This window comes from Sinocyclocheilus grahami, unplaced genomic scaffold (assembly GCF_001515645.1).
Source record: "Sinocyclocheilus grahami isolate Dianchi unplaced genomic scaffold, SAMN03320097.WGS_v1.1 scaffold1661.1, whole genome shotgun sequence".
Lineage (NCBI taxonomy): Eukaryota > Metazoa > Chordata > Actinopteri > Cypriniformes > Cyprinidae > Sinocyclocheilus > Sinocyclocheilus grahami.
Genome location: NW_015506840.1, coordinates 65,384 through 80,040, shown reverse-complemented (window position 1 = coordinate 80,040; position 14,657 = coordinate 65,384). Strand labels below are relative to the sequence as shown.

The window sequence follows — 14,657 nt, the reverse complement described above, 5'->3', positions numbered from 1 at the left end:
TTAAGGGGTGCTGAATATAAAAAGCTGTCAAGTGTCAAGCCTATTGCGGCCAATTTTTCAACATGTTACCAAGGCACAGCGGCTTCACTATAGAACCAGAACAATGGAGCCCTCAACTGAGCAGCCCAATAATACCAAAAGAAATTAGGTAGTTGGAGCCCTCCCCTTTCATAGGGCAGATATAGTAAAGAAAGTCTAAGTCTTGGCTTCCTGTTGTTCCAAATAAAATTAGAGAGAAGTTTTCTTATTCTTAGAAAAAATTTTGGGGGAGGGGGAAGCGGTAGTGATTGAAAAACATACAAAAATGTAGGTAATATATTCATCTTAATCACGTTTATTCTTCCTATTAAAGAAAGAGGCAGTGTCATCCATCTAGTCGTATCTTCAGATAATTTAGCCATCAAAGGTTCATAATTAGCTGAACTAAGGAGGTTTATTTTAGGGTTATTTTAAATCCTAGATAATCAAAACCATTTAGAGCATTTACAAATGGGTGACTCACTTTAGGATTTAATCTCTCTTGTTCATTGAGAAATATAATTGAAGACTTATCTTTATTTACTTTAAATCCAGAAAAATTGCCAAACAGGCCAATAAGCTTTAAGAGGGATGAGAGAGATTTTTCAAGTTCTGAAAGAAATACGATGGCATCATCAGCATATAGGGCAATGCGATGTTCTAAAGCTTCTGTAAAAATACCATGAATAGTAGGGTGTGATCTCTACAAAAAGTAGAGGTGAAAGTGGTGAGCCTTGCCTAGTACCCCAACTAAGTTTAAATGAAGGTGAGATTATACTGTTAGTGAGTACCTTCGCAGAAGAATCAACTAAAAGAATTTCCATCCATCTGCGGAAAAAGTCACCAAATCCAAATCTTGCTAGCACCTCCATTAAGTACGGCCATTCTAGTCTGTCGAATGCCTTTTCGGCATCGAGTGACAGAATGGCCGTATCAGGGGCTCCATTGCCCGCATGCACTAGGTTAAGTACTCTCCTAACATAATGAAACCCTTGATGGTTTTTAATAAAGCCATTTTGATCTATATGTATCAATTGAGGTAGAACTCTCTCGAGTCTCATTGCCAATGCTTTAGCAATAATTTTGGCATCTGCATTTAAAAGTGAGATTGGCCTAAATGAACTCTCCACAGGTGACTTTCCTGGCTTTAAAATAAGAGTTATGAGGGCACTCCTCATCGAAGGAGGGAGATAACCTTGTTGAAAAGCTTCCACATACGTATCCAATAAAGGAGATATTAATTTCTCTTTAAATTCCTTACAAATGTCAATTGGAAGCCCATCCGGACCCGCCGCTTTACCACCCCTCATACTAAGAATAGCATTAGAAACCTCTTCTATTTCCAGTTCCCTATCAAGCTCAGATCTTGTTTCTTCAGTGATAGAGGGAAAATCCAATCCATCTAAAAAGTTATTCTGATTAGAGAGGCTTGTTGGAAATTCAGATTGATATAGAGATTTATAAAATCTTTCTTAAATTAATTTCTTAAGCTGCCAGGCTAACAATTTGGTGGGTTTTTTCACCATGATCATAATAAGTTTGCTTCAATCTTAATATACTATTTTTAGCTTTTAATGTGGAATGTTCCTCATACTCCACTTTAAGGGCTAATCATTTTTAAGTTGTTTGGATTTATCTATATTTATTAATATCTCTAAATCTCTGATTTCAGTATCCAAATTAATCATCTTTTGTTAAAATGTATTCAATTTAGAGCTAGTATACCCAATCATTTGGCCCCTAATATATGCCTTAAAGGCTTCCCATCTAATAGTCGCAAAAGTCTGATCAGTATTTGTAGCAAAGTACAAGTCTATTTGTTCACCAACAAATTTAACGAAGTCAGAGTTCTGCAGCCAATTAGGGTGCAGGCGCCATCTAGGGGAACCATTTGTTAATTTTGAATCTATATAAAATAATAACAATGATGAAAAACAAGAATATAAATTTTTTGATGGATTTAATGTTCTTCACGGGTCACATAAATTTAAATCTTTCATAAACTCTTTACATTTTTTCCTGCTTTGAGAGTGAGAGCTATACAGTCCTGAAGAGCGGTCAAGCAACGGGTCCAGAGTGCAGTTAAAGTCTCCTGCTATTATAACTAGAGCCCGACCGATATATCGTTTTGCCGATATTATCGGCCGATTTGATCCTGTCGCCGATATATCAGTATCGGTGAATATGCCGCCGATATGAATTTTTTTTTACAGAACATGTAACGCAGATAAATGCTTGAAATGGTGTAATTACTTAGTTTGTCCAGCAGAGTGTGCTCCCTTGTTTGTTACTGGCGACCTGGATGAAACGCTTTAAAGCTTAAGTATATGGAAAACCATTGAAACTTTGAACGGCCATATCTCCGTAACGGCGCAGCTAATCCGCACCAAATTCAGGGGATCCCTTCAGCTCGAGGAACCCTCTCAAACGCGAATCGAGTGTACATCTAGAGGCCCGCTTTCGAATGAGACCACCCCTGTGTCGATAGCCCCCGGGGTTCGGGAGTTATGGGTGGTTAAATTTGCGGTCCGGCGCCGACCGATCAAGCGATCCCAGGGGGCTACCGACGCGCAGAGAGTGGCGTTCAAGAGGGCTCATCAAGCTGAAGGGATCCCCCAAATTTGGTGGAAATCCACCAGTGCGATCGAGAGATAGTGACACCAGTCAACACTTTCACTTCAGTAAGGAGGTCTCTTGTTCAGGCAGCAGCATTCAAGTGTTGTCTTATTCGACCGTAAGTGCCCTTTGAAGTGGACTTCACATGAAATTCCGCCATGATTCCAGTTCCAAGGGAACGCACACATTACATTCAAAGGACATTAAAGTGCGCGAGACATGAATTTATGTTGTATTTATTTACAGAGGTATATTATTTCACACTTCTCTAGTAAGTTTCGTCTGTGTGTGAAGACAGTAGCGCAAATCCGTGAATGAATGTTCCAAAGTGAAATAAACTTCAAAGAAATAAAGTTGAATGGAATTTAATTGAATTAAAGTTGAATGAACTTCAACTTTATTGTTCAGTGCACTGATGTCAGACTCATTTTGGATAATAAAGTTTATCGTTGAATTGTTAAATGCCCTGCCTCCATTATGTATCTTTGTCATGTCATTATAAGTGTTAGATCACCACATTTGAGTGATCATTGCAAAAAATGTGTTAATGTATATATATTCTGTTTATGTATATACTGTATTCTATATATAGTACCAGTCAAATGTTTAGACCCTTGAATGGGAAAGTGTCCAAACTTTTGACTGGTACTGTACTATAATATACACAAAGAATATCGGCCGATATATCGATATTGCCTTTTTTTTACTCCCTAATATCGGTATCGGCCCCCAAAAAACCCATATCGGTCAGGCTCTAATTATAACTATACCTGGAAGAGAGGCTAGCAGTATAAAAAGATTTTCAAAAAACGTTGGGTTATCCTCATTTAGGCCATAAATATTAACCAGATTAATAGCTTTACTCATATAGGTTCCCTGTACTATCAAATATCTACCGGCCTTGTCTGTAATACTATTATTTAACAAAAAGGGTACGGACTTATGGATCAACAACTTAACCCCTCTTGAATGAGAAGAATAACATGAAGCCAAGACTTGACCTGGCCATCTTCTTTGCACCTTCAATAGCTCCTCTTTGAGCAAATGAGTCTCCTATAAAAAATACTATGGAAGATTCCAGTTGTTTAATCCTTGTCATAACTTGTTTAAGCTTAACCATTCTGTTGATCCCCTAACATTCCAAGAGGTGAACTTCAGAGATTTTCTTTAAATTAGGATAGATTGTACATCTTTATATACACACGTTTATCAAATAATATTTTGATGTGGAAGTTAACCAAAAGATCTGCCCGACTAAGGTGTAATTATTAAAAAAACAAGACCAAAATAATAACTCAAAAACCTGCCATGAACAAATTACCTTAGCTGTCCACCCGAACAAGACAGCCTGACCCTTTTGCCCTCCCCACTTTAACACCTTGGGATACAGTTATGTCCCAACACTGATCCAATATCATAAAGGAAGTAGTTAAAGAAAACTAAGCGATTAGCTAAAAAGAAAAAGAAAAACTAATTGGAACTGTGTGAAACTCCTGGCATCCCTCTGTGGATTTATGGACATTCACCCTAGAAAGGTAGTTCAAATTATATAGTTGAACTCTTCAAAGAAAATATATATTTACAATGCGTCTAATTATCTTATTCTCTACCGCATTGGCTACTGTCATTACGGAAACAATGAGAATAACCACATTATACCCTGCAGAAAACAAAGCATCTGCATATCAAATGTGAAAAACAATAATTTCGGCTGGGCATAACATAAACAGGGAAAACTGACAAACTTCCCTTTAAGTCCTTTATGCTTCAGCTGCACTCTGTATTCCCTGTATGAACTTTTCGGCATCAGACGGGTCTTCAAACTCATGGGTCTGTCCGTCAACTGTCAGACGTAGTTTGGCTGGGTAAACTAGTCCATAGTTAATGTTCAAGGATTGCAGTCGCTGTTTAATACCGTCAAGACGTCTCCTCTGACGAAGCAACTCCGCAGATAAATCCGGGGAAAACTTGACCTCTTGTTCACAATACATAATTCTGCCTTTAGCCCTGGCAGCACGCATCACTCGGACTTTATCTTGAAAGTTCAGAAACTTCATGATCAGCACTCTTAGAGATGATCGATTGGATTGTGGCCTACCAGGTAGCCTGTGCGCTCTCTCTATAACAGGCGAAACAGGGAAGGTTTCGGGACCCAGCGCTTAAAGCATTTTTCCAGGAAGACAACTACATCCGGATTTTCCACCTTTTCGGTAAGATTAACCAACCTGAGGTTCGATCTCCACGAACAGTTTTCAAGATCGTCAAGCTTGCATGTGAGAACAGCAATGTGCTTAGCTGCTTCTTCCAACTTGCTCTTTTCTGAATCAACCGCGTCTTCTACGTTGCTAATGCGCTCTTCGGCCATATCCATGCACCCGGAGAAGTCTCTTATATCCTTTTTAACATCCTGTATCGCGTTTAGAACTCCATCAAGCTTTGTGGCAGAATCACTTCTCATTAGATCCAGTTTTTTAATCAAATCCAACTTTTGGCAAGCGTTGGCACAAGTTGCCTCTCCCTGAGGTGCGCTGCATAAGGTATTTGATAAGCTAGTGCTACTAGCATCCTCTTCAGCGTCATGTTCCACGACTGGAGAAGAGTCCAATTTTGGCTTATCTTTGTGTTTTTTTGACAGCATCTTGATTCTTAAGTCACCACAAAGAGTTAATAAAATAAATGAAAATCGTGTCGTGAATAAAGAGGACGGTATTCAGGATTTTTTTAAACGAACAACGCCAGGAGCTCACAGAAAAGCGTGCGCCTAGTTCAGAGTCATAACCACTCCCCCTGTTTCCCATTTTTAAAGTTTTTAGCGCATCACCATGGCAACACAGTTCAAAGTAAAAAATCTAAATCTGGTTAGCTTTCTGCTGACCGGAGCTAATAAAAGTTCATGAGAAATATGTTTGTAATGTTCAGGACAATGTCCCTGCTAAAATTTGTGAATATTAGACAAAATCTGTGGCAAACACAGTAATAAATACATTTGAAAATTTTAGGGGGTGCTATGGAGTCCACTGGCCACACCCAAAACAAATGACCAAAGAATGACTAAATCTTGCTTCTACAAGTGTAAATTTCATGAATTTTCATGTATTCTAAGGACAAGAAATATGCAGGGGATGCTGTAGAGCTGATGAGGCACGTCTCTCCTGAATTGCAGTATCAAATTAAAAAATACTTCTTAAGACAAATTTTGTCTGTTAGCTTTCATGAGTTTTTAACCATGGTACAGTGCGGGAAAATAAAAAAATTCACACACATTCCATCCAACATGGTGAACTTTGTTATACATGATGAGAGACCATACCAAATTTCTGTGGAGATCAGAGAAACTTCATCCTTACCATATCCTGTGTTTGGGGGTGCTATAGAGCCCCCTGACCACGGCCTAGCCCAAGCACAACATATTTGTATTTTTTTGCAGGAGTCATCTGATACTCTCATCACCATACAAACCAAACAAACCAAAACTTTTTAAACACTTTTTTAAGGTTATTTGCATGAAATTATGCATAATTTATTGTTATTAGTAAGTATATATTAAGTACATGTAACGTGTAACAAGGACACAGTAAAATAAAGTGTTACCGCATTGTCTGTCTCACACACTTTGCCTTGTTTAATGTTATTTTTTTTTATTTGTTTATTAACTGAAACATACACATATCCTTGCATGCTATTTTCTTAAAGGGATAGTTCACCCTAAAATTAAAATTCTGTCATTAATTACGTTTAATAATATTCTTGCTACGTTTCTGGACCTTGATCGTGGTAATTACATTGCTGTCTATGGGAGGGTCAGAGAGCTCTCAGAATTCATAAAAAATATCTTAATTTGTGTTCCGAAGATGAATGGAGGTCTTACGGGATTAGAACGACATGAGGGTGAGTAATTAATGACAGAATTTTTGGGTGAACTACCCCTTTAAGTAGTATAATGTTCCAGTTCTGTAAGTCCTTTTTTTTAAATCACAGTTGTGATTCTCAGTTAATGCGGAATTGTGTATCTCTAGTTCTGGTTTATTAATTTTTTTATCTCTGTGTATCTCTATTATATGCACATGTATCTCTATTTATTTATTTATATTTATCTATGTAATGTGTTATATGCAACTCTTGTGAACTGTAACAGCAACATGCTGAGCTTAAAGATTAAATATTACAATTGTATAATGGTGAATTAATGAGCTGTTTGTGTTCTGTAGGATGATGTCAACTGAAAGCGCAAATAGTTTCACTCTAATTGGAGAAGCTTCAGATGGAGGAACCATGGAGAACTTGAGTCGCAGGCTGAAAGTATGGACTCATTAATACAAAACTGCACTTTACAACTATACACAATTTCATATTTACTGTACATTTATGTTCTTGGCAGACACAAAAGTAGTACAATAAAGCAGATGATTTATTAGTTAGAGTTGATTTAATTGATCTATGATAATTTTTGGATTACTGTTGATATTGCTATTTTAAACCATTAGTCAGAACAAAAAGCATTTGAAGGATGATGTGCATAATTCAGTTATTTATTTGACACTAATATAATAATTTGAGCTTGTTAAAGTTGTTGTTATTATTTAATATTATTATTTTAATAACATTCAACTTATTTAACTGCAATTCACAAGCAAAAAAAAAAGAAAAAATAAGTTTATTTTGAGATTTTTTTTTTTTTAATACAAACAAGTGAAGGTGTGATACCAAACTGGACCACATGGAGATGCCACAAAACATACCAGTCATCTTGACCTGACTGCATATACAACCAGAATGAGTTCCCTTTCATGGGAACTTCGAACTGTGTCCTCGCTATGGGGAACGCCTCGTCGTGACCCGTGTCTGAAGCATACATTGAAAAAACACCAACTCGTTGGCAGGCAACAGCCATGACGTCACTACCGGTGCGACTATAGTATAAATAGGCGCCGGGAGCTACACATCATTCTCTTCTTTGTCTTCATTGACTGTTTTGTTTGAAGCTTGCATTTCTGTGGTAAGAGCGATCTCTATTTATCTCATTATGGCGAGCACTAGCAAAGCATTTAAGGATGTGTGCATCCGTGTTGACGTTGTTTAACATCTGATGACACACACGATCTATGCATTGTTTTGTTTGGGCAAAGAGCACGCATGCGATATCTCCGAGGGGGCAATCAGCGTGCACTGCGAGCGTTTTTTTCCAAGGAAAAAAGCTCCGCTCTCGTTTGTCTCTCTTTTCGAGGAAAGAGGGGGAGCCATCTGCTTCCCGCGATCCAGGACCCACCGCTGCTGAGGCACGGAAGGGAATGAGCTTGTGTGGATCGCAGGTGGATCTGGCCGATGAGTTTGAAGAGGGGTTTTCTCTTTCGCGATCGTCGGCTGTGCACGAGAGTGAGCCGCTGGAGGATGATGTTATTTCATTAACATTGTCTGATTCAGGGGCAAAGGCGGTTATGAGAAGATGCCCCTATAGAGAGATGCTGGTCAGACTAAGACTCCCTTTCTTGACATCTCGCTCGGATGCTAGGGCATACACAGCAGCAGCAGGTCGGGCTGTCACTTCATTTCACACGATGGTGATGCTCCAAGCATATCAGACTGACCGGCTGAAAGACCGGGATAGAAGTCCAGGTCTGAGCCCGAACAACCCAGGGGTCCTAGACCGCCTCAGTTTGAGGATCAGAGACTGGCTCAGAAGGCTAGTGTCGCGGCTCGCGCTCCTCCCCCGCCCATGGGTAGGGGTAGGAAGAATCGTGGGTCAAAGGAAGGTGAGTAAAAGACCTAAGGGATGTGATCCAGACAGGGCGTCAGTGCTTTTGTCCGGATCAGAGTGATACCTCAGTATCTACTCGTTTCCTTCGGGGGTCTTACATCTGCCCTTATCCTCACCTTCCTAAATTCCCCTGTAACCACCATCTCTCTCCACCTGACCAAGGTTAGGTGGGAAATTTCCTGCATTATAGTCTCCTATACTGGACCTATTAGGTTTGGTTGGTTCTATGGCTTCATAGTGACCATCTTACTGATGGTCCGGTCTAGAGGCTTCTTTTTTGAGTGGTTTAAAACCCCGGTTCTGCCTTGGGCACCACTCCCCCTATGTATCCTCTGGATACCTACTTAGCAGGGTATTGCTACTAAGGATCTGTTGCGACAGTTCCTTCACCACAAGACAAACGTGCGGTAGCCCCTGTGTGAGAGACCAAGACTAGTATGATTCTAGGCTCTTGGTCGTATTCCCTTAAAGGAATCTGTTTCTGATTCCAAGCCTTGAGCTCTACCCCGGGCCCAGGAGTCTGGCCCTAACAGGTAAGTTTTTTGGGGTATGTAGCCTAGGCCTTTGGCCGTAGGGAGTAACGTCACTGACAGCCGTCGACAAACGTCCCAGGGGCGACTCCCATAGCAATATGGTAGAGTTGGTTCTTAGTGCTCGCCATGGTTCTGGCTTGCACTCCCCTCAGCATGGTGGCGTGGGTATACCGTTCCCCATAGCGACCCCTAGAGGACGCAGTTCGAAGTTTCCATGAAAGGGAACGTCTCAGGTTACTTATGTAACCATGGTTCCCTGAGTAGGGAACGAGACACTGCGTCCTCTAGGTTTCTTGCCATGCTGCGGACGCAAGCTTCAGACGAAGAAGTGAATGATGTGTAGCTCCCGGCGCCTATTTATACTATAGTTGCACAGGTAGTGACGTCATGGCTGTTGCCTGCCAACGAGTTGGTGTTTTTTCAATGTATGCTTCAGACACGGGTCACGACGAGGCGTTCCCCATAGCGACCCCTAGAGGACGCAGTGTCTCGTTCCCTACTCAGGGAACCATGGTTACATAAGTAACCTGAGACGTTTTGTTTTACCGCTGTGGGCACTGCCACCGCATCTGCAAAATGCATTTGCACTTTTGACCGCTAAGTGGCGTTTTAACCACAGACTTCCACAAGTTATCAGGCGAACATATCAAAGTGCATTTTGTATTATTTCATTCCCATAATTTAACTGAAATATGACACAAAATGGGGCCGGACTTTAGATAAAACAATGGGACTAAAAAGAAGGGAAAGATTAATAAAATGGCCTAATGTTTAAACTCATGTTCTCTCATTATAATCAACAAAGTGCACACAGGATGTAAATTACATTCATTGTACAGTGTAGTCAACTTCATTGATTTATAGTTAAATAATTGAAAACTTGAGTGATTTTAAAATGAGTGCTCTTTACTTGCTTTCTCTATACAGTCCATTCACAATTTATGTAAAACCTATATTTTTCATGCACCCACGTTTAAATGCAGGAATGACTATGCTAAATTATCAGTCACAAAATTTGAGAGGATTGACCGTGATAATCATAACAATAGATGAAAAACATAAAATGTAATTAATGAAATTTCATTAACATGTGCATTAAACAAATCAGTGTTGGTTGAATATATGTTTAGTATAGTTTAAAAAGCCTCTAAACCTTTTTGTTCCTTTTGTGATTAGAAATTCATTTATCTCTATATTGTTGTAAGCATGTTGCTTTGCTTATGCGTATAATAAATAATATATTAGTTTATATATACAGTGGGTACGGAAAGTATTCAGACCCCCTTAAATTTTTCACTCTTTGTTATATTGCAGCCATTTGCTAAAATCATTTAAGTTAATTTTTTTTCCTCATTAATGCACACAGCACCCCATATTGACAGAAAAACACAGAATTGTTGACATTTTTGCAGATTTATTAAAAAAGAAAAACTGAAATATCACATGGTCCTAAGTATTCAGACCCTTTGCTCCTGCGCACTAACAGATTTAGACAGATTTGTGAACAATATTTGAGAGAAATAGGCCTTTTTTGTACATAGAACAAGTCTTAGATCTTTGAGTTCAGCTCAAGTGTTGCATTTATAATTTTGTTCAGTGTATATGTATATCTGCACCTCAGTATTGTAGTACATTATAAAACAATATGCAATAATAACAATAACAACGACGTGATATCTGATTTGAAAAAGTAGGAAAAAAAAGTTAGACAAAACGCAATTCGATCGCGTCAAAAACGACTTCAATACAACTTTACCATCTGCACCACTGAGGCTGTTATTAGATGATAGTCTTTTGTAATGCTTTGTAATCACACATTGATGGGCGAAGTTAGTGTAAATAGCCTCTGCCAACAGGCGGGCTATTTGCGCTTGTAAATAGACACGTTTTTTATTTGTGAACTGATGTTCAGCTGTTCTTTTTAAGTCAACTTATTTTCGGGTCATCATCATAAAAGCCCTGTAAACTTTGTCACAGGCACGAAGATACATCTTTCATTTCATCAAGCTGAATGCTCACTAAAAACTGACACAGTCATCACGTTTTCAAGTCATTTCATGTTTCATTTTGATGTGACACAAAGCAGTGATATCTAAGCAGGAGAGTTGTTTACTTTATAATTAGTCAATAACACTATAATTTTCTTAATTCAGGCCGAGAGCTCGCACGAAAACAAGAGGCGGAATTTATCACACGAACCAATCACATTCAATCATAACCGATCATATCCAATTATAGCGCAACGGAGGCATTGCCTCCTCTCACGTGACTTTCCCCCATTCATCTCAGTGAGCCTCCAGAAAAGTCACGGCATGCTTTAGGGTCTCTGTAGAAAGTCTATGGACCGAAGGGAGGCAAGCCTCCGCTGTAACTTTACCTGCTGGTGTCGCTGTTGGACAGTGTTACTTTATAAAAACAAGTGACTTTTAGACGTTTAATGTCATATTATTCATATTTGCGTTGTTTTATTTTTGTAATATCGATTATTTTTTCATCCACTTTTGAGGAGAGGAGACACTGCCTCCCTTGCCTCCCCTGATGTATATATATATATATATATACAGGGCTGGGAAGGTTACGTTTAAAATGTATTTCACTACAGATTACAAAATACATGCTTTAAAGTAATCAGTAATGTATTTCGTTAGATTACTCCGGTTTAGTAACTTAATCTAAATACTTTAGAATACTTTGAAATACTTAAGCTATAAACAAAGGAACATATAAATGTCTTGTTTTTATCTTTTCAATAAAAGTGACATCTACCAGTCATAAGATATGCGTTTTCCTTGCATTTTATTTTTAACATCAGTTTTCCACAGCATTTCTGTGAACAACAAAAAAATGTTGTGTCATTTAAATCTACCAATCAATATAAATTCAATTTGAATACAATGAATGGGATTCCGTGCTGTTTCATGCTTCATTCCAAGCTTCAAAACGAATCCAAACACACCAAACATATCATAAAAGTAGCCAAAACAACTGGCACAGTTCTCCAAGTTATACAATAGATTTGTTTAATGAATGGACCAAACATGAAGTGATTACTTCACTGATAATCCTCTCAATGGAGAAGTGATCGGCACAAAAGAATCGCTGAGCTAAAATTGACAGGGCACTCTCCGATTTTATCGGTCGATATGAGCCTGTCGTAGATATATCAGTATCGGCGTATATGCTGCCAATATGCCACTGATAAGAACTTTTGTCTGATAAGAACCGATAGTTTGTCCGCACTCCATTGTTTGCTACTGGTGATCTGAATGAAGTGTATGGAATACCATTGAAAATTTTAACGGCCATATCTCCATAATGGAGATATGGCATATCTGCACCAAATTTGGGGGACCCCTTAAGCTCGAGGAGCCCTCTCGAACACTAAATCGAGTGTACATCTCCGAGGCCCCCTTTCGAATGAGACCACCCCTGCGTCGATAGCCCCCGGAGTCCGGGAGTTACTGGTTGTCAAAGTTAAGTAACTCGGGCGTAAGGCGGCGAATGATCTGGCGATAACGGTGGCCTACGGAGGTTACACATTGCTATCTATGCATTCGCAAGATAGTGACACCAGCCAACTCTTTCACTTCAGTAAGGAGGTCTCTTGTTCAGGCAGCAGCATTCAAGCGGTGTCTTAACGGTAAGTTGCTAACTAATTTGTGACTTGAGTCTGTTGAATGGTGAGTTAGCGCTCCGTTGGTGAGACGCAATGCTATTAAGCAGTGATTCTTAATCCTGGTCCTCGCAACCTCCGCTCTACACATTTTGTATGTTTTTCTTATCACTTCAGAGGTTTGTTCTATTCGACCGTAAATACCCTGTGAAGTGGACATCACAGGATATTTTGCCATAATTCCAGTTCGAAGGGAGCATGCATGTTACATTCAAAGGTCATTAAAGTGTGTGAGACATGACATATTTAAATATAGTGTTTATTTACAGAGGTATATTATGTCACACTTCACACTACTCTAGTCAAGTCAAGTCACCTTTATTTATATAGCGCTTTTAACAATACAGATTGTGACAAAGCAACTGAACAGCATTAATTAGGAAAATAGTGTCAATAATGCAAAATGACAATAGTAAACACTAATTTTTCAGTTAAAGACAGTTCATCATTGAATTCAGTGATGTCAACATCCAGCTCAGTTTAAATAATATCTTTGCAATCATGTCAACGATAACGCTGGAAATGAAGTGTCCCCAACTAAGCAAGCCAGAGGCTCTAGTAAGTTTCATCTGTCTGTGAAGACATGGCATAGTGCAAATCCGTGAATTAATGTTCCGAAGTGAAATAAACTTCAATGGAATAAAGTTGAATAGAATAGAATTGAAATAAATTTGAATAAACTTCAACTTTACTGTTCAGTGCACTGATGTCAGACTCATATTGGATAATAAAGTGTATTGCTAAATTGTTAAATACCCTGCCTCCATTACATATCTTTGTACGGCAAAAATGCAGCTGCCTCTTTTGAAAGATTAATGGAATATGTGCTTAAAGACATTAAAGGAAAATGTTTCTTTTTTTTTACATTAATGATATTGTTGTATATTCCAAAAATGAGGAGGAGCATTTACGGCATTTGAGGCAAGTTTTCAATTGTTCACACCAAACAGGACTGACTTTGAATCTCAAGAAATGCAACCTTGTACAGAGATCTATCACTTTCCTGGGTCATGTGGTGTCTGGGGAAGGTGTCAAGACGGATCCTGCCAAAGTAGAAGCTATCTGTGGTTTTCCGGTACCACAAGCACACAAGGAAGTACAAAGATTTTTGGGCTTGGCAGGTTGGCATCACAGATTCATACCAAATTTTTCAGAAATAGCTGCACATCTTCATGCCCTAAAGATGAAACAATTCACTTGGACATGGACTAAAGCATTTGAAAAATTTTGTATGGCAGACCATTTGAGGTTATTACAGACCATGCTGCATTGACTTGGGTTTTCCAACATCCCAAACCTTCATCAAGGCTGACGCGATGAACTATTCATCTACAAAGATATGAGTTCAGCGTCAGGTATAGGAAGGGACAGTGCAATGTAGTACCAGATACCTTGTCACGCAGCCTAGAGACTATACCACCTCATCTGTTAGCCATGGTCAAATCTACCAGCTCTTCTGTAACTCCATCCAATTTACTGGTAGACTGGTCTATTGAATGGTTTCATTCTATGGTTTCATCTTCACTTCCTTCCCCTAAACAGTTATCATCTCTTGATGCTAACAGTGCTACTGATACTTTCTGCTCCACTCTTACATCTTGTTTAGACACTGTCTGCCCCTTGTCTTCCAGACCAGGCCGTACCACCCCTTCTGCCCCTTGGGTGTCTCATGTTCTCTGCGAGCATCGTTCTAAGCTTAGGGCTGCTAAAAGGGTGTGGCGCAAATCGAAAAATACTACTGACCTTAATGTGTATCAGTCACTCCTCTCTTCCTTCTCTGCTAATGTCTCCACTGCTAAAAGGACATACTATCACAACAAAATTAACAATTCGTCTAACTCTCGCATGCTCTTTAAAAAAAATTCCTCCTTTCTTTGTCCTCCTCCTCCCTGTCCTTCATCAACTCTAACAGCTGAAGTCTTTGCCACATTCTTCATTAATAAAATTAAAACCATCAGTGCACAATTTTTCAACCCACAATCTGTCAGGCACATCTTACCAGCAAACATACACTTGTTCACATCCTTCTCTTCACTCTCTGAGGCAGAAGACTCCAAACTCA

At 39.1% G+C, this 14,657-nt stretch overlaps 1 protein-coding gene across 1 annotated transcript in view; it reads left to right on the top strand.

The window, feature by feature from the left end:
* Window positions 1–14,657, top strand: part of becn1 (beclin 1, autophagy related) — a 61,183-nt gene that overhangs the window by 14,818 nt on the left and 31,708 nt on the right. The window contains exon 2 of the mRNA XM_016258237.1: window positions 6,843–6,933. Within this exon, the coding sequence (XP_016113723.1) occupies window positions 6,844–6,933 (90 nt within the window). The 5' untranslated portion in view covers window position 6,843. The remainder of the gene's footprint in view (window positions 1–6,842; window positions 6,934–14,657) is intronic.